This window comes from Lotus japonicus, chromosome 1 (assembly GCF_012489685.1).
Source record: "Lotus japonicus ecotype B-129 chromosome 1, LjGifu_v1.2".
NCBI classification, from domain to species: Eukaryota; Viridiplantae; Streptophyta; class Magnoliopsida; order Fabales; family Fabaceae; genus Lotus; species Lotus japonicus.
This window is the reverse complement of record NC_080041.1, coordinates 101498387-101522078: the sequence shown is the minus strand read 5'-3', so window position 1 is coordinate 101522078 and position 23692 is coordinate 101498387. Positions and strand designations below refer to the sequence as shown.

The 23692-nt window shown below is 36.9% G+C and overlaps 3 protein-coding genes and 1 pseudogene across 3 annotated transcripts; 2 read left to right on the top strand and 2 right to left on the bottom strand.

The window, feature by feature from the left end:
- Positions 1-205: 205 nt before the first annotated feature.
- Positions 206-5774, top strand: LOC130728483 (geraniol 8-hydroxylase-like; annotated as a pseudogene).
- Positions 5775-7677: 1903 nt separating this feature from the next.
- Positions 7678-12261, bottom strand: LOC130728482 (uncharacterized). The gene is made up of 9 exons (XM_057579977.1): positions 11945-12261; positions 11092-11146; positions 10719-10754; positions 10595-10639; positions 9920-10003; positions 9627-9692; positions 9449-9487; positions 8339-8438; positions 7678-7871 (listed from the first exon to the last, which is right to left on the bottom strand). Exons 1-9 carry the CDS (start codon positions 12124-12126, stop codon positions 7717-7719), a joined length of 762 nt encoding a protein of 253 aa, XP_057435960.1. The 5' UTR covers positions 12127-12261; the 3' UTR covers positions 7678-7716.
- Positions 12262-13197: 936 nt separating this feature from the next.
- LOC130728480 (pentatricopeptide repeat-containing protein At3g61360) lies at positions 13198-16032 on the top strand. The gene has a single exon (XM_057579974.1). It carries the CDS (start codon positions 13866-13868, stop codon positions 15402-15404), a length of 1539 nt encoding a protein of 512 aa, XP_057435957.1. The 5' UTR covers positions 13198-13865; the 3' UTR covers positions 15405-16032.
- An 821-nt stretch (positions 16033-16853) lies between these two features.
- On the bottom strand, positions 16854-23181 carry LOC130728481 (coatomer subunit zeta-2-like). Its single transcript, XM_057579976.1, has 6 exons — positions 23170-23181; positions 18123-18282; positions 17868-18015; positions 17690-17767; positions 17531-17615; positions 16854-17161 (listed from the first exon to the last, which is right to left on the bottom strand). The coding sequence occupies exons 1-6, from the start codon at positions 23179-23181 to the stop codon at positions 17102-17104; spliced, it is 543 nt and encodes a 180-aa protein (XP_057435959.1). The 3' UTR covers positions 16854-17101.
- Positions 23182-23692: the final 511 nt, after the last annotated feature.

Here is a 23692-nt window from a genome sequence, read left to right as displayed (position 1 = left end):
AACACTAAAAAGGACCGTTTATCATTCCCATTAACACAAAAAAAATTAATTAATTAAAGTGTTTGAAGAAAATGTAGGAAAAAGAGAGTTACTAGCTCTCCTCAAATTTTATAGGCTCTTTGTTATCGAGTAATCACTTCATTTTTTCTTTCATCTCATTTGACATATCATATTACTCATTTTTTCTATTTATATCCATCTCTAAAAATGTGGGGTGTAAAGTGTGAATAATATTTTTTTTTCCAATTCCATCTACATATATTAGATCCTGTGTGTGGATGTAGCACTACTGCAACATTGATCAATTTCATCTCATGGACACAATCACCTGGATAACTCCGCTGGTTCTCTTCACCGTCACCTTCACACTGTTTCTTGCCAACACAATCAAACCAAACCACAAGAACAACAAGAAGCTTCCTCTTCCTCCAGGACCAAAGGGTTTCCCCATAGTTGGAAACCTTCTCCAAATTGGCCAAAAGCCCCACCAAACCTTTGCCACTCTCGCCAACACCTATGGCCCCATCATGAAACTCAAGCTTGGCCAAATCACCACCATAGTCATGTCCTCTCCCGACACCGCCAAATCAGTGCTCCAAGTCCACGACAACTTCTGTTGCAACAGAACCGTCCCAGACGCCATGAAAGCCGCTGAACATGACCGTTACAACATCGCATTCCTCCCGGCTTCGCACCGCTGGAGAGACCTCAGGAAAATCTGCAACAACCTCTTATTCTCCACCAAAAGCCTCGACGCCAGCGAGCAATTAAGGCGCCACAAGATTCTAGAACTCTTTGATGATATCAAAGAGAGCATGCTGAAGGGTGAAGCTGTTGATATTGGAAAGCTGGTTTTTAAGACCAACTTAAACTTGATTTCAAACACTGTTTTTTCTGTGGATTTGGCTCACTCTGCGGACAAAGCTGGGGAGTTTAAGGAGCTTGTGTCGAGTATTTTTGAAGATATTGGAAAGCCTAACTTGGCGGATTATTTTCCATTATTGAAGGTGGTTGATCCTCATGGAATAAGGAGGCGCACTGAGAGTTATTTTGAGAGGTTGTTGAAGATCTTGAAGGGGTTGATGGAGGAAAGGGTGAAGCAGAGGAAAGAGAGTGGTTACTGCACCAAAAGTGACATGTTGGATGCCATGCTAGATGATGCTGAACAGAACGGTTTGGAGATGTACAAAGATAAGATTGAGCGTTTATCATTGGTACGTATAATTTCCTTTTCACAACTCTTTTCTGTTTTGTAATAAGGGGTTTGTTAGAAATCACATAGATTTCTTCAATGGGATCCCAAATATAGCAAAAGGGAGAATAGGAAAATTGATTCCAATATTCATTCATTATTAAAAATTGATAATAGAAAAATACAATGAGTTTGCTATATATAGCAGAATTGCCTAACTAACTATTAACTATCTACAATGTGTTCCTCATACTATCCCTACTCACTAAATGTGATCCTTGTATTTTAATATCCTCCCGCAAGCTGGAAGTAGTATTTAGTAGTACATCCAGCTTGAAAATAGAACTAAACAAAAAAATGTAATGATGAAAATCAAATTGAGTATATAAGCAGTAGCAATCTTCATAGTTCGCAGCTCGCAAGTCTCAATCCATATCATGTACTCATAAACTAGCAGCCTTCTCTTATCCTCTAAACAGAACCCCCATTCAGCATAACAAACATAATGCTTGATCCATCTTGAACCTTGGTTCCAGAGAGGAAAAATTGATTATGGGAAGTTACCATCAGTGGTTCACTCTCATCATTAAGAAACTCTGCAATATTAATACACTGCTGCAGTAGTTGCTGAACTATTTGCTTTATTGCTTCCAAGTACTGATCATGCAAATACTCAAGTAAACACTTGATGAACAATGTGGCAGCAGCAACAGCAAGAAAGTAACCAGTTAGAAGGCTGGAACCTTCTTCACCATCAACAAAAACAAGTGGAATTGAGTTGCCAAACCATAAGAAAACATGAGCAATCACTGCATCAAAAGGCCCTGCCCCAGAAGATCTCTGCCTCCAGATAAGAGCATTTAGCACAAAGAATACTTCAGAGGAAATAGCAAGAAATATGGATGTTGTCTTGAGAGCGATTTCCTTCCATTTTATTCCCTTGAACATCTTATAAAGACATAATGAAAAATATCCAGCACAGAATTCAGCTATCATCAATTCAATCTCCATCTCAGCAGTGTTAGCAATGGAGTAAAATGAATCAGTTCTGAAATAAGGAGACATAGGCACTTCTAATGAAAACTTGACATCTTCAACACATAAAAACTTATCTCCTACATTCACAATCAACAATCTCAAGAGCCCAAGTTCTTCTCTGCAACTGTTACAACAGACAAGCACCAATACAACCTGATATATACTCAAATTTGAAGCACCACCTATTTGTTTATCAAATGACTCAAACTGAACTTGCTCCACACTGCTTAATGAGCATCTATCAATCATTGGTGCATTTACACAAACACCTTGTGTGCAGCTCCTGAATCCACCAGGATCAAGTAAAATTGACTTAAAAGAATCTCCTATCATTGTGTCATTTTCACAAACAGCTTGTGAACAATCCCTAAATCCTCCAGGATCAAATGAAAGTTTCTTAGGGAGATTTACTATCTCAGAGTAATTTCCACAAACACTTGGTGTGCAAATCCAAAGACCATCAATCTTAAGCAATAGGTTCAAATCATTCTTCCAACCAAAAGAAAAATTCCTTAATCCTAGCCAATACAATTGAGATTCTTTGATTGAAAGAAGGATTTGAATTACCTCTGTGATAGAATTCTTCATGAGACTCGAATCTGCTCCAAGATTGATCACACCCTCACTGAAATCTCCAAAAACATAAGCATTGGTGGCTGGTTTCCACGCCGGTAATTGAACATCCCGATCGGCAAAGAACGAAAGATGCAAAACAAAGGAAGATGCTACGGCAGGGTCGGTGGTTGGCGAATCTGAAGCAATGGCTTCGAAACACAAGGGAGGCGAAATCTCAGAAACTTCTGGAGAAGACAAATCAAACACAGCTTCTTCCATGACAGAAATTGATGAAGGCGAAGCTTCAAGAATTTCTTCTGGCATGGCGACGGCAACAGGCTGAACAACGATGGCAAAAGTCTGAAGCGCAGGACAAGAATCAGTGTGCAAATGCGACGGTGATAAATCCAGTGTCGATGCAGAAATTGAAGAAGGAATCAAGAAACCCTTGCTGAAAGTGCCAAAAACGAACGGATCAATCGCCGGTTTCCACGCCGGAATCTTGATTTCTCGATCGGCGAAGAAAGAAACAGGAAAATGATCAAGAATCTTCTCAGAAATCGTTTCATCCATGGCAGCATCAAAACACGCAGGGGAAGGAGGAACTGGAGGATGCAAGATAGAATCCTCATCTTCAACCTTCACGAATGATTCTTGCACCAGTAGAGAATCAGAACCCACCATCGAATCAGGGAACGATGAAGGAGAAGATGAAACTGCAGCAATGTCTCCAATATCAGCGATCAAATCAGAGAAATCGAAGGAAGATAATCTCGCAGTGGTGCTGCGGCGGCAGCGCTTGAAGCCACGTCGAGCAGGTCGGAGGAAGCGCTCGTAACTCGGCGGCAGCGGAAGAGGCGGTGAGCTCCAATGGAGCTCTGATACCATGTTAGAAATCACATGGATTTCTTCAATGGGATCCCAAATATAGCAAAAGGGAGAATAGGAAAATTGATTCCAATATTCATTCATTATTAAAAATTGATAATAGAAAAATACAATGAGTTTGCTATATATAGCAGAATTGCCTAACTAACTATTAACTATCTACAATGTGTTCCTCATACTATCCCTACTCACTAAATGTGATCCTTGTATTTTAATAGGGTTGTCTAAATGACCCATGATAAAGTTTGGGTTAAATAACCCATCATCCAATCACATTAGAGATAAATGAGTTGAAATTTCTATATTTTATTTATTAATTTATTTCCAACTCATTTATCTCCAATGTGATCGGATAATGAGTTATTTAACTAAAACTTTATCATGGGTCATTTAGATAATCCATTCTAATAATAGCTAGGCAGGACTAAATGGTTGGGTTAAACTACAAAAATCATACGTACCACCAAACGGTATACATTTTGGGACAACACATTAATTTTTTATTTTTGATCACTTTAATTTCTTCTAATCACATCACATGACATATTACATTTATAACTATCCCTTCTCCATTTTTATCTCTCTCTAATGATCTACTTTCAAAAGGTATAGATATGCTAAGTAACAAACCTTTGTGGGTTAACCACAACGTCGTCGGATCTCATACTTAAGAGCCAACCGAAACACTGTTTTACTTTATGCTCAACATACCCTGCACACCTCTGTTTTTATACACTTAATTTTCACATCTTTTTATTTCTATCTCTCTCCTCTTATCATCTATCACATTTTATATTTTCTCACTCTTACTTTTTCTTTTTTTCCTATCTCTCTCTTCCTCCACCTCATTCCACCTCATTTTGAAATGAGGTGTGAATAAATAATTATTGGTTTTTTTTTTGATTTCCCTCGATGTCACGCCACTAGTTTGCATTTTGGGACAGGAAAAAGTTAAGGTATGGAGTTGTTCCATTATAATTTCTTACATTGTAACTCATATTTTCCGACCCACTTGGCCATCAAAACAAGGATTGGGCTCAAACTATTAACTCCAAATACCGAAAGTTGGCCAACCCATCTCAACCTCTTTTTAGTGGGTCAATATAATGGACGGTTTGGTCTGGCCAAGCCTGTTAGCCCACTTTGTCACCCCCTAATAGATACTAATATTTAAATTAAATAATGTTAAACATAAAAACAATCACATAGGTATATCCTTTAATGTCATTTTACAAGTTTCAACTAGTTCAATTATTAGTTTTAGCAAAACACTTTTTTTTCAATTAGTTAGCTTATCAACTTTAAGCTTTAAGCTTTTAGTTAGATCATATTTTATAACTAGCTTATATATGTTTCGTGAAACATACTCTTACTACTCAATATATGTTTTCTAGGACTTGTTCATCGCAGGAACTGACACTGTGACATCTACTATAGAATGGGGAATGGCAGAGTTACTTCGTAATCCAAAAGTTATGTCAAAAGCAAAAGTAGAACTTGAGCAAAATATTGGCAAAGGAAACCTAGTTGAAGAATCAGACATTGGGAGACTCCCTTACTTGCAAGCAATATTGAAAGAGACTTTCCGGTTGCACCCGATAGGTCCATTTTTGATCCCTCGACAAGCCGAAATGGATCTAGAGATGCATGGTTATATGATCCCAAAGGGTGCACAACTGATTGTGGGCAATCGGGAGGGATCCTAATTTATGGGACAATCCAAATTTGTTTTCACCAGAGAGGTTCTTGGAGTCAGAAATTGACTTCAAAGGCAGAAATTTTGAGTTGATACCATTTGGTGCGGGCCGAAGAATATGTCTTGGCATGTCATTGGCAATAAGGTTATTGATCTTGATGTTGGGTTTGCTTATTAATTGCTTCGATTGGGAGCTTGAAAGTGGAACCAAACCAGAAGATATTGACATGGATGACAAATTTGGGCTTAGCTTAGAGAAGGCTCAACCCGTTCTTGCAGTTCCAATTAGCAATAATTGAATAAATAGTTAATGTGGAAAAGACAAAGTAATCGTGTATATCTTTTCTTCGTCTATTTCACCATGTTTATTTTGTATTAATGTAGTGACTTCTCTATGAGTGGCCATGTTTTGGTTAGCAGGGCTTAAAAACACCCGACTTTATTTTTTTATGAGTATTAAAAAAAAATATATTCACATTCAATCAATAGAAAGAAATTGATGCTATATGGGGTTAATACACCCCCACTTTATTTTTCAAAACTGAAACCCCTCTCTTTTCTTTTTTCACACTTCTCATCTATACATCCAGATTCCTCAAATATTGTGACAAGTCATTGTCCTGAAGTAAAATTTCGAATGAACTCCGATTTAAATTCTAACCGCTGATTTTCCCCACAAGATTAACATAATTACAATCTAATACGAGCACTTGAAACAAAGCCTTCATAAAATATTGCTCATAAGAGAAATGGAATAAGGGGAAGGAGGAGAACAGGAAAAATCAAGTCACGAACCAAGGAAAACCCAAGTTGGACTATGATAAGGTAACAAACATGTACACACTTGTGAAACTCACCTCGTCGTAACTGAGACCCAATTTACACCACAAAACACCTTCAAACACTTAAGAAAAGTATGAGAAATTTAAACTCTAATGTATGGTACTTTCTAAATATCATAAAAATATAGTATCATATAGAGTTTCAGCATGCATTACATCAAAGTTGTTGAACTTATTTATAGCAAACTCATTTTTTTTATTTTCATTCCGAGAATCACATTAGCTTCCCCTAAATCTTTCAATTCAAATTTAGAACAAAAAAACAATTTAATTTTATTTGTCACTTCCAAACTAGTTCCAAATATCAATATATCATCCACATGTAAGCATAGAAAAAAAAAGTACTAATTTTTCAAACATTTTTGTGGACACACAAGTATCAGAAGAATCACAATAGAACCATGTTCTATCAAAACACTATAAAATTTATCATACCATTATTTAGGTGCACACAAGCACATAGGCAGAAATGAATTATTCACATAACACAACATCTCTAGATTTAATAATAGTATAATCATTTAAGATAAAGAATATATGCAATACTACCATGAAAGACTCCTAGAGCAATATAAAGGTGTCACAATTTTTTACATTAACCAGCTTGCAGATGCTCCATGTTACTTACAAGATAGCCACCCTTTATCACCCTCAATCCAATTTGGCAAGGGTAAAACAAGGAACTAAAAAGAATATTAGGAAGAATTGATAATAACTCTAGAAGATTGATATGTAAAACTTGATTACGCACAGTGAGGCTCTTACAAGACTCCCATTAATCACCTGCTAGTGTTTAGCAAGGCTTGTCACTTACCTACGGAGCTAGAACATAAAACATATTGGGCCATAAATTTTTTAACTTTGACATGAAATTTGAAGTTGTGAAGAGGATATTGCAGCTCAATGAGATGAATGAATTTCATCTAGAATCTTATGAGAATGTCAAGCTATACAAGAAGCACAGCTTAGCACACCAAGAGGTGGCATGGCAAGCAAGTCATAAGCGAGAGAGGTTCGGAAGAGTTCACATGTCTGAGAGTCATTCCATTTCCAGTAATACTACATGTAACAAAAGTCTTATCCCAAGAAGTAAGTGGAGTCGGCTATATGGATCAAGTGATCCATATTAAAGATACAGTCAGCTTTTTATGTTGGCTGTCGCAGGCCTAATCCAAGACAGATGAAAGAAGAATAAGAGGGGGTGATTAAATTGGGAAGTTGGGTAAAGCAAAAGCATAAGATGCATGGGTATTTTAAGATAAAGATTTGACTAGGGATATCGAAATGTTAAAGAAGTGTAGCTATTAGAGTTGAGATCCTTAAGGAACCAACCCATCCTCTCAGACCATCAAACACTCAAGTAATTTCTAGCTGGTTAACTGCTCTAACAAGTTCTAAAAATGATTCAGAATAAATGCAAAGGCTACGATCAAACAACCATTCAGGCTAAATCTAAAAGAAAACAGTGGCCATTATATATATATATTTATAGAAGTAAAAAAATGTTATCTATTCAAAGCCTGGTTACCCAGCAAGGTAGCAGAATTTGCAAGTTCATATATCTTATTGAAATTACATTGTGCAATTGCCTCTCTATCGAATATCGCGTCTGACAAAACAACCGATGATGCTCCTCGCGAAATATATTCCCCAATAGAATCTACAAGCAATAAGAGGTGAAGTCATTCACAATGGAAAGTTATGCAGCCAATGGCATTAACCTAGCAGCAAGGACTCTCATAATTCAAATAACATATACAAGAATGCTTGCCATTTATGTCGCAAGTAATGTCACTTATAAGAATGCTTGCGAAAGTGTGAGCATTCTAATTTCCCAAGTATTGGGTTAACTATTTGTAAAATATTCAAGGATGTGACATATGAAAAGTAAAGGTCATATTTTCATTTTGGTAGTGACATATTAACCATAAAAATCCTGAATTTTATATATCTTGTACCCATATATGTTCTGATGCAGTATAACACATCTTGATTATTGAAATAGGTGCAGATTTTAAGTATTTGGTAATGCCAATATATGTATAAAATTCTCCTATTGTGTCATAGACAGCATCAGAGCTTGAAATCACACAAAAAATAATACAATAGAAGAAACTGAAAAACTACCTATTGTTATTCCCTGAGAAGCAACCATAGAGACATGAGGAAAGGGCCTCTTCAGTGCTGATATGTACTGAGATCCTCCAAGTGCAGAAACTGGATAAACCTATCAACAAGGTAAAAGCAATTATAAGAAATTATTTTAGAACAGATAATGCATGTAAATCTGGTGTATGAATGAAAGAATAAAAAAAGTATAATAGACCTGTGATATTTATAATTCTTTTCATTAGGTGTTTGTATATATGTGTGGCTTTGTTTGTGTGAATATTTTTATAAAAAAAGTGATTCTTGACCATTGGATGTGATCTATAGGTATCTTATTAACTTCTAATTCTGACCATTCATGCATATAATATACATATTGGTGGCTAAATCAATATCTGGCTGCAACTCAAGTGGATGGGAAAAAATATTTACACCTTAAGAAATCAGATTAGTTTATCAAAAGAGTAAAAGCACTGCTCCCATATCGAAGGAGAAAAGGAAATAGAGATGGCAAGCTTGAATATGAATAGCTCAAGCTTCTTTTCTATTAAATTTAAAACTAATGTTAATGAGGACGTTGAACTATGATAAGATAACAAAAATAATGAGAACCATATGTTTCCTCAAAATAAAGCTCCATAAGAGGCCAAACTTGCTAGAAGCATACAATATATACATCATGTAAGTGAAGTGGTAATTTGATCTCAGTTGGAATATTTATAATGTGAATTTATATAACCCTTAGACAATATAAAGTACTCATCAGATCCTTTTTCCTCGTTCTCTTGATTACCTATCTACTGGTCAAATCTTTCACTGGTTTAATTCTATCTTTCTCCCTCTGTCTCTCTCTTCCCGCTCATATTCTCTCTCTCCTTCCCCCAAGAAAAAATGTATAAGACAGGTACTTATATGTATGCAAATTAGGAGGCACTGTTCTGACTCCAAGTAAAGCAGATATAATTTAAACAATGCAAAATCGAAGAAATGAGAAAATGCCAAGCCAACACAACCAAAAGTGTCCACTCATTTCTGCAAAAAGTGATGCATATCTTTCAAATAAATGGATTATGTCCATACTCCAATATTCTTCAACATCGCAAACATAAATGAACATGAAAGGCTAACCTTGACTATTTTAGCACCAGCATCCCATGCAGACAATATCTGCATTGTTACAATGATCATTAAACAGAGGTCAAATGAATGCTAGATAATATGCAAACTATAGGAAGAACATTTATGATGTGAGAATGAATAATGAGATCTGTAAAATGCTTGATTGAACCTAGACTTTGCCTCTTACTTCGGTTGGAGTCATGGCGCCAGGAATATATAAAATTTCACCACTCTGCATGTAGTCCATAATGTCCTGATAACCAGTAAACAAGTTATAGAAAAATGCATATTGGTAAGACATGTAGTATGTCTACAAAAAATTACGTTCCTAATGAAATGTGACAACAATAATCTCCAAAGCCAATTCCAACAATAATAATAATAGGGAAAAACGAATAATAATATTAAAAAAATTGTGATTTAGCAAATCAGGTATTGTGTGAATCTCAGTGTATATATATATACAATAAAATTTCAAACCTTGACAATTGCAGGGCTCATTAGAAATTTAGCTCCAGCATTAATTGCAGTTTTTGCATCCTCAATCCTGAGAACCGTTCCAACCTAAAGGCATAAATCTGTTCAGTCCAGGAAACCGTTGGAAAGAAATGTAATTTCATGTAAAGAGTATCAAGTATCAACAAATGATAACAATACGCAATAGGATTCCTTTACAAGAAATTAGAGACTTCAGGTAAATTTTGGAGATATCAATTAGACAATGTATTGAAAGCAAGGTTGGACATTTCTCTTTCACCGATAAAGGGGTTATCATATTAATTTACCTATACACATGCATGAGTTAGCATACCACACCTAACAATAGAACCATTCAAATGCCTTAACTCTCATTTTAACCCAAACATTATGATTTTATAAGTAGTAATCCAAAGAATAAATAATTTTTCTACATTTGATAGCCAAGGAAAATTCACCGAGAGGAAAAAAGAAATTGCAAGCACGAGGTTTATCTATCAGGCGATGCTATATACAGAAACAATCATAAAAATTTAAAATTCAATTAGCTGAGAGAGAATGCAATGACATTTTCTCCTCATTCATAAACTTTGGGTAGGTTCATGTGATATACACGCTAACAAAGAAAATTAATGTCATTTGAGAAACCAGAACGAAACTCAAGGAGTGAAAGCATACCCCCAGAGCCATTGTTGGATGCTCCTTCACAAGCTGCTGTATAACCTAAACAGACCACAAGCCTATGAATTCTAAAGCTCTGAACAAGATAAAGTGAGGAAGCAGAAAATCTTAGGCAAACAACCTCAAACACACCTGGGGTAGACATCACAATCTCCAACTGCATGTGAAGAGGATAAAGATGATGAGAAACAAACAACAAAAATCTAGAGTTAACCACACTATATTCCACCAAATGTATTTATCCTGATATATTATTCGGCAAACTGCAAATCACAAAGAACCAGTTTCTTCCAGCTTATAAAACTTCCCAACCTTCCCAAACTTCATATGATATTATGATCTTCGACGATCAAGATTTAAACTTTAAAATTCAAACAAAAGACTCCGAAGTAATTCATATAATTGTAAATTTCATACAGCTGATTCAACTATCAATGTCAAGACTTGTACTAGTCCTAACAGATTCAATAAAAGAACTTCAAAAGGAAACTCACAACTGAAATTCCACCTGCTATGGCAGCATTTGCAGCTTCCAAGGCAACTTCTGCACTATATGTAAGTGAAAAATAAAGGGTGAGCTAGCATTTATTAAAGACTGAAAATATTGTCTATGGTCATGACTTGGAGAAATATCCTCGTAGAATCACGCTAAAAGTTGAATCTAATCCTTCAGAAGTATAAACATAAGCATGCAGAGAATTAGTCTCAATTCAGCAAAAAAGAGATGCACAGAAAAACCTTTTCATTTTCAATGTTCAGCAGCATAACTAAACACAAAACAATCACAAGTTTATTGCGCTGACTCCGCTATTCAAAGTAGGCCGTCCCTACCTCACATGTTGCATGCCACCAAAGTTTTCTCCTTTTTCATCGTTTACAAGGCACTTTTATAGAAACAAGATTCCCAATACAAATTTAGAGTAATCAAGCCAATCTTCTTGGGAGCACATTTTTTATTGCAATTTACAAACTTCTACCACAATTTTTCCTTAGTCAAACAGATAAGTTGCGCTTGCACTACACATGCTATCATCCAAAGGGTATAATGAGTTTGTTTGGATACGGGCTTATTGGTGCTTATCTACTAGAAAATGCACTAAATAAGCTCCCGTAAGTGCCATTTGGTTTGCATTCAAACGTGTACAATGACTATGAAGAATTTCAATGTCCAAATTTATACACACATCAATGTAAAAGCTAGAATAATCACATATGGATTCAACCACCCCAAAAAAGTAAAAATAATAAATTTTGGCAAAAAAAATCCCACTTCTTTTTTCACTCTGAAAAATTTGCTTCAATAAAAAACAGAAAACTAAAAAAAAGAAACAGAGAGGAACGTGGGACCTGTTGGCTCTGAGGCAAGCTATGATTCCAGAATTCTTAATCTGGCAAAGGGTTTTGTCAACTGAGGATGCTGAAAGCTGAGGCTGAGGTTGAGAGGCACTGCATGAAACCCTGGCACGCAGACCCAAAGAAGAAGAAGAAGGCCATTGGCACAATGTAAGGGTTGCAGTTGCAGTGCCCATTGTGATAATTGTACACTATTCTTTTGTGTTCCTAGAAAAACTGAAACTTTTTAGCTGAAGATTGAAGGCTTATCCATTGCAATTGCAAGTCTCAATGCAGGAGCAGGATAGGATCAAATTATACTCCAACGTGAAAATTCGGATTAGTGTATAACCAAAAACTCATGTTTTTCACAAGGCTGAAATATGATTTTGGTGCATGTAATATGCTGGATTTATGAATTTGGTCCTTGTATTTTTTTTTCACCTGCTGTCCTCAAAATTGATCCATGTCCACAAATCTATTAATGTCATCCTCACATATTTTCATGTGACTCTTTTTCCAAAAATATATATTAAGTGTAGTATACATTTTTTTCATATCGTAATTTTAAGTGCGGTATGCACATGGATGGTATGAAGGGCATAATATTAATAGATGCACATATGTAGAAGCCATGAGACATACAACATAAATCCAACATGGAATGCCTAGTTCCGGCGCAATTTTGCTAATGTCTCTCTTATGGTCTATCGATTTTTTGAATGATGAGTACCATAAGACGACAAGACATCTCTCATCGTGCACTCATCGGCTTTTCCCGGCCAACATGTGTTACCATTGTTATAGTTGTTGTCTATAGACCCACAATTGTTATGGTAACCAATGCCAAAATTTTGTGTTGAGTGTTCATAATCGGTAATAAGCCTTCAATCAGCAAACTTAAGCACTTGATCTCATGCATGGATGAGACAAACTTATTTCGTCTTAATACTTCTTTGAACATTTCATCAGTTGGTTTTTTGGCTATGAACATCTCTAGAAGAGGAATCTCAACTTATTCAGGCCCACTAATTCTCATACAAAGATGTTTTTTGTCTGATGATTTGATTATTGCAGGGAATTATAAGAATGGTATTTCATATATTTGGAGGGGTATTATTCAAGCCAAAAATAGCGTGTCGGCTGGCTTTTGTGCCCAACTTTAGTGATGGAAGTGGAACCTCTTCTTTTTTGTACAATAAATGATTAGGAATGTATAAGCTCTATCATCGTGTGTTGTTTGTCCATATTTCTGACACTTTGCTTAGAGTAGAGAATTTTATGGATAAGTGGGGAATGGAACCTCACTTCCTTGAGTACCATCATGTCTTCCTTGAATTCTATTTGGTGGATAACTTCTCACGGTGGTGTTTACTCTCCTATATCTTCTTATGAATTGCTTGAAGGTTTTCCTACTGCTTCTGCTAGTCATTGGAACAAGATTTGGCGCAGTAAAGTACCGGAGGAAATCATATTCTTCTTGTGGCTTATAGGGAAAGAGTATTTGCTAAAGCTTGGATTTATGGTTCATATTCCTAGATAGAGAGGAACAATGCAACAAATTTCTTAACCCGACAAGCTTCTAGAAACGACTCCTCTCATCATGTTTGGAAGTTACTAGTTACTACCCTCTATTGTTGTTGCATTTATGTGTCTCGACGCTGTAGTCTAGTTCTGTCTCTTCTTTAACTTTCCTCTTGTAACCAAGAAAGGGAAAAAAAAAAAAAAAAAAACTTATTTAAAGCCTATAAAAAAATTCCTCTAAAATAAAAACTTAAAGAAACGCTGTCGTTTTTGCTATCCCCAATCCCCAATTCTCAGCCAGATCCCTAGCTTTCCTAAAGCAAAAACCTTGGTGTGCTCTGTTTCGTTGGCGATCTCTGTGTTTCAAAGTTGAAAACACACACATGGTGTGTCTCTTCTCACCATCACAACAATGCTCACATTGCTTTTCAGGCTGAAACAGAATCACACTCACATTCCCCACACGACAACCTCGTACCTATGGTGTTCCACATTCAACTTCTGCTCTCAATCATGTCTCACACCTGACACAGACACCATCACCAGAATCATCAACGACCACCCTTTCCCTGACCAACCCCTCCACCCCACTCTCCTCCGCCACCTCCCTCCTCCCACCATCTCCACTTCCTTAGTTGAAAACGTTCTTGGTCGCTTGTTCGCTTCCCATTCCAATGGCCTCAAGGCGCTGGAGTTTTTCAACTTCACCCTCCACCATTCCCAGTCCCCCCCATCTCATGTTTCATTCGAAATGACCCTCCACATCCTCACTAGGATGCGGTATTTCGATAAAGCTTGGATGTTGCTGCAAGAAACCGCCAGGACCCACCCTTCTTTGATTACCCTTAAGGCAATGAGCATCATGCTTTCAAAAATTGCAAAATACCAATCTTTTGAGGATACCCTTGATGGGTTTAGGAGGATGGAGGAGGATGTGTTTGTTGGCAGGGAATTTGGCACTGATGAGTTCAATGTGCTTCTCAAAGCTTTTTGCAGTCAGAGGCAGATGAAGGAGGCTAGGTCCGTGTTCGGGAAGATGGTGTCGCGGTTTAGTCCTGACACCAAGAGCATGAACATTTTGCTCTTGGGTTTTAAAGAATCAGGTGATGTTACTTCTGTTGAGCTCTTCTATCATGAAATGGTTAAGCGTGGTTTTAGTCCTGATAATGTGACTTATAATATTAGGATCGATACTTACTGTAAGAAAGGTCGATTCGGTGATGGTTTGAGGCTTTTGGAGGAGATGGAACGTAGAAAATTTGTTCCTACCATCGAAACGATAACTACATTGATTCACGGAGCAGGGATTGTTCAAAACGCAGGGAAGGCGCGGCAATTGTTCAACGAGATTCCTTCGCGAAACTTGGTTGTTGATACTGGTGTTTATAATGCTTTAATTACTGCATTGCTTAGAAGTAAAGATATTGAATCTGCACTTTCCTTGATGGATGAGATGATTGAGAAACGCGTTGAGCTCGACGGCGTAACTTATCATACGATGTTCTTAGGATTAATGAGGTCCACAGGAATTGAAGGTGTGAGTGAGCTTTACCAGAAGATGGCTCAGAGGAATTTTGTTCCGCAAACAAGGACAGTTGTGATGCTGATGAAATATTTCTGTCAAAATTTTCGGCTAGATTTAAGTCTTAGTTTATGGAATTACCTGGTGGAGAAAGGGTATTGTCCTCATGCTCATGCTTTAGATCTTTTGATCACTGGATTATGTTCAAGGGGTCAGGTGCATGAAGCATTTGAGTGCTCCAAACAAATGTTGGAGAGAGGAAGACATATGAGTGCTGCATCATTTCTAATGTTGGAGAGGTTTTTACTGCAATCTGGTGATATTGACAAGTTGAAGGAGCTTGACCAGATGATTAAAAATTTGCTAAGTGTATTACCACCATCTAAAGGTCATGCTACTGGTAGTTCTAACTTGAAAGTTAAAGTGTAGCATCATTTTAGTTTCAAATATAACTGTTGCAACCTGATTTTGGGGAAACTTTCCTGTGTATTATTAACCTGTATATTTCTTTAAATTAAGATTGAATGTTTTAGGGTCTGTTAATTTGGCATACATCAAAGAGAAGTCTTTGGAGACATTATGTTGATTAAAATCATGTCTTCATGTTCTTGGAGGTCCTTTAGAATACCAATATTCTCACGCATGTACCCTTATCGTGGATATTTGAACCTTTACTCCTACAGATTGCTACTTCATTAGTTCAATATCTCAAGTGACAACATTTACATTTGACCAGGCCACCTAAATATTTTAAGTTTATCTGGAGGCAGTCCAGTCTATTTTGACCATTGGCAGTTGAATGCATGGTTTTTAATCAACGTCTGTGACAGTGAATTCAGCTGCAACATCAAGGTTTGGAAGGTTTCCGAACCCGCAACGCGACTGTGATTTCGGCCGGGACAGCTCTGCAATATGAAGGACTGCAACCATGATGTGACCGTTTATCGCAACCCAATTTAAAACCTTGGTTATTAATGGATGAAGTTAAATTCATCTCCTTCCGTGATCAGTGATGTTTTTCTGAGCAAGTGATTTAGAGTTCAATCTCATTGTTGATATTTTAATAATCAAATGGAGGTTTAGGCCAGTGTATTGATGCACTTCTGCTAGTCCTTGTTTCAAGGTAAAAGGGCATTAGGTAAAAGGGCATTTGTATCAGATATATGCTTCAGCTTTCTACCAAGTAAGTTTTCTAGAGCTAAATTTTGTAATTTATTTCACGAATTGTCAAGATGGACCACCCAATTCTATGTTTTTGCAGCACTAGTGGTTGTGACTGTCAAGGAGAAAGGTTCACATGATATTAAGTTTCTTTTGGAATTTAATTGAACTTTGTATGTACCACAGATTGACTGTGAAGCTGCCCTACACAATCGAATGAAGTTTGATTTCTCTTCTTTGGAAGGCATTTTTTCCTACATGGTGACTGACTAGAAATGATGTGCGAAGCACGACCGACCTTACTGAGTGCAATGTTCGTCGCAACCTGAGAAATAAGGAAAACTTGTTCCCTCATGAAGCCTGATCGTCACCATAAAGAGGAGTAGGGGTGAGAACAATCCAGGGCACCGACGGGGGGCTTATCATGCCTCTTCCCGGCCTGGTATCTCAGGTTGTGACCAACATTGCATTAGTAAGGTTGGCCATGATACGCAGATCAGTCCCAATCAGTCTCCATGTAGGAACAAATGCAATGCTTTAATGTTTCCAGACATAGATTGAGTAGTTAATTGTGTGTTGCCAACTACCTAAAGACTAAGAAATCGTGGTGTGATTTCCTTATATTACCAAGTATCTGTTCAAAATATACCTGTAAAAGATCATGCTATGTTACCATTGCGCAAAACAGTTGAAATTACATTTTGAAATCCAATGGCTTATGCAGTTCTATCTCCTGATTCCCCTGAATGATCTCCACTTTGCAGTAATGACGACTACTTGGTACAGATGTGGCTATCTAAATTTATTTTCTCAATTTGATTCAATGACACTATTTCACTCCATGTTTTTGGCACTACATGGTTATTTAGGATAAATTAATCCATTCAAATGTAGACAAACAAAACCAGAAATGCAGAACCAAAAAACCCCTATAACAGCATTCAATGCGATATGGTGCTCAAACATCATTTTAAAAGGGTCCTTGTCAAATGTTCTCTGGCAGTAGCCCATGCTTGAGTTAGTGTCTGCAATATCAGAAATTCATCATTAGATTGAAGATCAAAGGAATACTCCATCAAAATTTATTTATATACAACAAAATTAACCTTTTCAAAATAAGAGTTAGTAATTGTTTGTGGTCCTCAAAAGTAAAGTATGAAAAATAAATGTATGTTTAGAAATCCTTGTAGAAGAAGCTAAAATTAATTCTGGTGAGAAATTTATGTGAATAGCTTCTGGGTACAATAATTAAATCTGATAAACTGACTTAAACAGTGCTATAAGTCTAGCAACCTCAACTCTACATGGCAAGCCATGTCTCTTGACTCTTGTTAATGTAACATGAAAAGTAACCATATATTACCAACAGAATCTAAACAGAGTTTTCAAATTACCTGCTCAGACAAAGGGGAATCAGAATCCATGTTGTGTGAGGTAACTTTTTCAGCAATAAGTGGTCCATTTGTTTCAAGTATCATCCTTCAAGGGAGAAAACATTTAAGAGTCATTTTTTTTTATGCAAATAAGAAACTATGAGTAAAACAAATGCTTACCCTCCATCAACAATCTCATCAAGGCATAAAAGAATGAGATCCAAGTTCTCAAGTGCCTCTCTTTTGTCGACATTGTTCCTGTAAATGGTACAAAAACATAATATACATGACAGAAACATGATGAGTAAAAGAGCATCGATTTTAAAAATTTAGATTGAAAAGTACCATCCAAATATACCTCAACAGAAGAGTGACTGCATCAAAGAAACCTTGAAGAACTGAAGCTAAAATGATCTCATTTTCATCTTCGCTTCCGGTGACAAAGAAATGCAGGTCTTGTGCAAATTTGTAAATGATGATGTTGTTGTCGAGTAGTGTTATCTCAGCTGTAGATAATGTGAAACAATATATCAGCTTGGTGTCATGAGTAACACTGACTTCAAGATAAAAGTGAATGAAACTCTTCTTATTAAACTCGATGATGCTTAGTTACCTTCCGTGCGAGCATTTGTCTTGATAGTCTTGCCGAACACAAATTTCTCAAAAGCTAGTTTTGAGCTATTTGTAGGCCAATCATCTGAAAAATACTTAACTGCCACACGCTTTCCCTCTGAGTCTAAAAGAAGAATGTTCTTTATTGAAGGACATGATCCCTACAGATGAAACAAGAAACCAATAAGCCATGAAAGAGTACCATAAAATGCTAATAGCCAATACCTTAAACAAATTTTAATAGCTTCCCCTCTCTTTAGATTGCTTTAAAAGATTCAAAATTGGTAAGCATAAAAAGCAAAATGCAAGTAAAAAGTGAGGTTCAGCACATCTTTTTAAGTTACATGATTCATGGCCGTAAGACAATTTTTTTATGAAGTCCAGTCGTCTGATATCAGTTCTTACCATGTTGTGAGGTAAGAATATGGTTATGGCATTGTCAAATAAAGGATTTCAATGTAGGGAACCATGGTGCTGAATTCAGTAGAGACATTACCAAGATAGCTTTTATATATGAGAAGACAATCCTTACTTCCAAGCTAGCTTTTGAGATAGAGTTACGTTAGACTTTACTCAAATCTTAAGATGGCGTCAGAACATATCCTAAATTGTTTATTCGAAACCACATATATATATATATATATATATATGTGTGTGTGTGTGTGTCAGTGTCACTCGTTTATTCTAACCATAGTAGTCAATAGCGGCAAATAGCGCCGCTATCGCGGCGTCGCGTCGCGTAGCGGCTGCTCCCCGTGATTCTTGACAAATCGCGTCGCGGTAATGCGTCGCGGCCGTCGCGGCGCGAATCGCGGCCCAATCGCGGCGAAATCGCGGACAATCGCGGCGAAATCGCGGACAATCGCGGCCTGTAGCGCCGCTAACAGATCAAATCGGTAAATGACAGAAAAACCCATATTTTTAAACCGTTGGAGTTTTATAGTCAGGGGCAAAACAGGTAATTTGAATGGAATTAGGTCTACTCTATTCTTCCTCTCTTCCTTACTCTCTCATTCACGCCGTTTCACTCAATCGCGTTCTGCTTCTTCCTCTTTTCCTTGCTCGTACGTTCAGCCTCTGCCTCTCCTTCTCCGGCGACAAGCTCTCCGGCGAGAGCTTCTTCTCCGGCGACATACCAACGAGGTTAGTTTGTTTTCTTCCTTCTCTCTCTCGGTTTCCTCTTCTCTCTTTCCCTCTATGTTTTTTTTTCCACTTTTCTCTTATTTCCCTCTGTTTTTTGTTTACCTCTTCTTTCACCTCTTTCTGTTTCTATTTTTGGTTGTGTTAACTTGCTTTGTTCTGTTTTTCATTTTCCTCTTCTTTCCCCTCTTTCTGTTTCTATTTTTGGTTTTGTGCTCACTGACTCTTCACTACAATAATGCTCTGTTTTAGTAATGCTCACTCCCTATTCTGATTTCTGACCAGCCATGGCATCCCCTTCTGACTAGCCAAACCACAGTGAAGTTGTAAATAATTGCAAGCGGGCTGAAAATGGGATTTACAAGCCTATAGGAGACAACATTGATATAGCATGGCAGTGGAATAGCTTGAAGAATCCACATGATAGGAAGAGAGTAACATGTGATGTCTGTGGGGTGACAACTTCAGGAGGAATTACAAGGGCAAAACGTCATCAAATGAAAAAAAAAGGGAGATTGTAATTCATGTATGAAAGTTCCAGAAGAAGTGGCTCTATTGTTGAAGGAAGCTCTTGCTAAGAAACAAGGGCAACAAGAACACTTGATTGAATTGAATGAAGATGAAGAGGAGGAAGATTTGCAAGAAATTGTGTCAATTAAAAGTTGGAAAAGACCTATAAGTTCAAGTAGGGCTTCCTCTGCTGTTCCTAAGAAGCCAAATGTTAAAGGCCCCTTGGATTTACATTTTATGAGAGATCCTGAGACAAGCTTGAAGTTGACAAAAGCTAAGAAGCAAACAAGCATGATTAATGCATGTGATAAAGAAGCTAGAGCAAGGACTATCCAATATATTGCTAGATTCTTTATTCGGAATAGCATTCCATTCAATGTTGTGCGATCAAAGAGCTTCAAGTTGATGCTTGAGGCCGTTGGAAACTATGGCCCTCACTTGAAAGCTCCAAGCTATCATGAGATGAGAGTTCCCCTCCTAAAAAAGGAGTTGGAATACACCGAAAACTTGATGAAGAAAAATGTGGAAGAGAGAGGAAAGTATGGTTGCTTGATTATGTCCGATGCTTGGACGGATAGGAAGCAAAGGACTTTGATAAATTTTCTAGTGAATAGCCCAGCTGGATCTATGTTTGTCAAGAGTGTTGATGGATCTTCATACATGAAGACCGGAGAAAAGTTATTCACTCTTTTGGACAACCTTGTTGAGGAGATTGGTGAGAAGAATGTTGTGCAAGTGGTGACCGACAACGGAAGCAATTATGTATTGGCCGGTATGTGACGTTAACTATTACTTTGTTAATTACTTTGTTAGTGATAATGTGTTGCTCTTGCTCATTTCAATTTTTTAATTTGGAATTGGGTCTTAGGTAAAATTCTACAAGCTAAGAAGAAGCACTTATTTTGGACTCCATGTGCTGCCCATTGCATTGATTTGATCTTAGAAGACATTGGCAAGCTTAAAAGAGTTCAAAAGACCATCAAAAGGGGTATAAGTCTTGTTGGCTTTTTCTATAATCATACTTTGGCATTGAACATCATGAGAAAGTACACCAACAAATCAGAATTGGTTAGAAATGGAGTTACAAGATTTGTCACCACATTTCTCACTTTGCGAAGGTTGTACACTCAAAGAAACAACCTTAGAAAGATGTTCACTTCCGATGATTGGACAAAGACTACCTTGGCTAAAGTCACTAAGGGGAAAGGGGCAGCAAATGTGGTTCTCATGAACACATTTTGGAATGACGTTGCTTATTGTCTTAGGTCTATGGGGCCATTGGTGGGTGTCCTAAGGCTTATTGATAATGAAAGGAAGCCGGCAATGGGTTACATATATGAAGCTATGGATAGGGCTACGGAGGCTATTAAAAGTGGTTTTAAAGGAAATGAAAGCAAGTACAAGGAGATTTGGGCAATAATTGATAATAGGTGGGAATGTCAACTTCACCATCCATTGCATGCTATGGGACATTTTCTGAATCCGGAATACTTTTATGATAATCCGGATATGGATCGTAATCTAGAAATCATGGAAGGTGTCTACAAATGTATCGAAGTACTTAGTGAGAATGATGAAGTGAATGATAAAGTTGTGCTTGAATTGGCTGAGTATAAGGTGGCTGGAGGCTTCTTTGGAAAGAAACAAGCTGTAAGAGCAAGGAAAACAATGTCTCCTGGTAAGTGAGAATCATGCTCCATATTTAGATTAAATCTTCAAGCATCATGAACAAACTTATGTTGCATTATCATTGTAGCTGAGTGGTGGAGGTCCTTTGGACAAAGTACTCCTCATTTGACGGCACTTGCTATTAAAGTACTAAGCTTGACGTGCAGTTCATCCGGTTGTGAGCGAAACTGGAGTATCTTTGAGCATGTAAGTTAATACTCTATTTATTTATTTTTATAAATTATTAGTTTAGACTTTAGAATTTCATAAAATAATTATGAAACTAACATTTATTTTATATTATAATATAGATTCACTCAAAGAAGAGGAGTCGTCTTGAGCATCAAAAGTTGCAAGATTTAGTCTATGTGAAATACAACCAAGCTCTTAGAGAAAAATTTGATTGTCGTGATGCCACTGACCCCATTGTCCTAGATGGCATTGATGATAGTAATGAGTGGTTGTTGGGAGAAATGGGTGGAGATGGAGAAGAACATGCTGAAAATGATTTGGTTTTTGAAGATGATGACTTAACTTGGGGAGATGTTGCTAATGCAGGAGGTGTTGATGAGCCCTTGACATATACTAGGAGGACATCAAGAAGGGGAATTGATGCTGCCACTACATCTTCTACTACTAGGTCTAGGCCTTTAACTTCAACCACTAGAGGCCGAGGGAGGGGACAAAGAAGAGGCAAGGGGGTGGTGATAGAAGAAGTTGATTTGGAAAGTGAAGAGGAAGAGGAGGTGGGGGAAGAAATCTACCACACAGACACAAGTGAAAGTGACAATGACGAGGATCCCGAGCTAGAAGAAGATGATGATTGATGATTTCTTATGTAGCTAGGAGTCTAGTAACTCTTATTTGAAATTTCAATGTTGTTGTTTCATGTTTTAAATCTTGGAGGCTTGAACTTCTTTAGTTTTTAAACCTTATGACTATTAGGTATTATGAATGTTATGAATTTTAAGTAATATTTGTCATGTTTTAGTATTTATATGTATATTGAATTAAACTGTTATTTATATTTAAAAAAATCAAAATAGCGGTCATCCCGCTATCCGCTATCCCGCTATCCCACTTTAGGGGCCGACCGCTATGCGCCGCTATCCGGGATTGACTACTATGATTCTAACAAATTTCACGCTCCAAAATATTCATTCCTGGGCATACGGGAGTTGTTGAGAAGTCTCACATTAACTAGAGATATGACCAAGATAACCCTTATATTTGGGAAGACAATCTTCACATCTAAACTAGCTTTTAGGGTAGCCTAACCCAAATTCTAACATATGCGCGTATACAGAGTACTTTTTGATCTAGAGAATCAAATGATGCAGGATTCAATTATGAACAAACAAGACAAAAACAAATCTTTTTATTTTTATGATAAATTCTCTTAGCACGTACAAAAGCAGGGACAATGCTTCCACAAATGATCAAAACCCAAATTTACATATTTATGAATTGATGTTGGTAAAGTTTTTAAGCAAACATTGTAACTGAATCTGGAATAGAAATATACATGGATCTCGAATTTGAAATCTCATCTATAGATATACCATTATTGAATTTCAAAATCACTTGGTGATCCATCCACCAAATAAAAACAAGTTGTTGAATTCATGCTTCAACCTTTGGGGATTTATGAAAATTAATAATATGAAAGAGTTGATACAAGTAGCAGAAATTTCAGCCATTACAATTTGAACTTAAAGAGAGAGACTTACATGGGATGCCATTTTCAAGAAACAGAATACGTTACAGTGTCTGGCTTAGGAGACATATGTACATACATAACTGTTGTAACTTGTAAGTAATTGAGATCTTGTTTGACTGAAAGACAAGGACAATTTGGTAAATAGAAATAATTAAGCTCTACAAACTGCAATAATAGTAAAATGGTCTAATTTTCACCTTTATAATAGCCATAATGTGTGTTCAAATTTCAAACTAACCTGCTCTGAAAATTTCAAATGTAAACTGTAAAAAAAAAGGCAAATGAAATGGTTTTTACTAAATCAATTTTTTTTTTGAAATGGTACTAATTAAATTGATATACTTAATACTGTTATAAAATGCTTAAATCTTTTGGTTATTAAAATGCTTAAATCTTTGAATAATTACTTGGCATTCTCGTTTCCCATTTAATTAGGGGTGCACATTAGCCGGGTCAACCCAATAAATTCATCCAACCCAATCCGATCCAATGGTAAAAATGCGGGTTGGATTTGGCCAACGGGTCCACCGGAT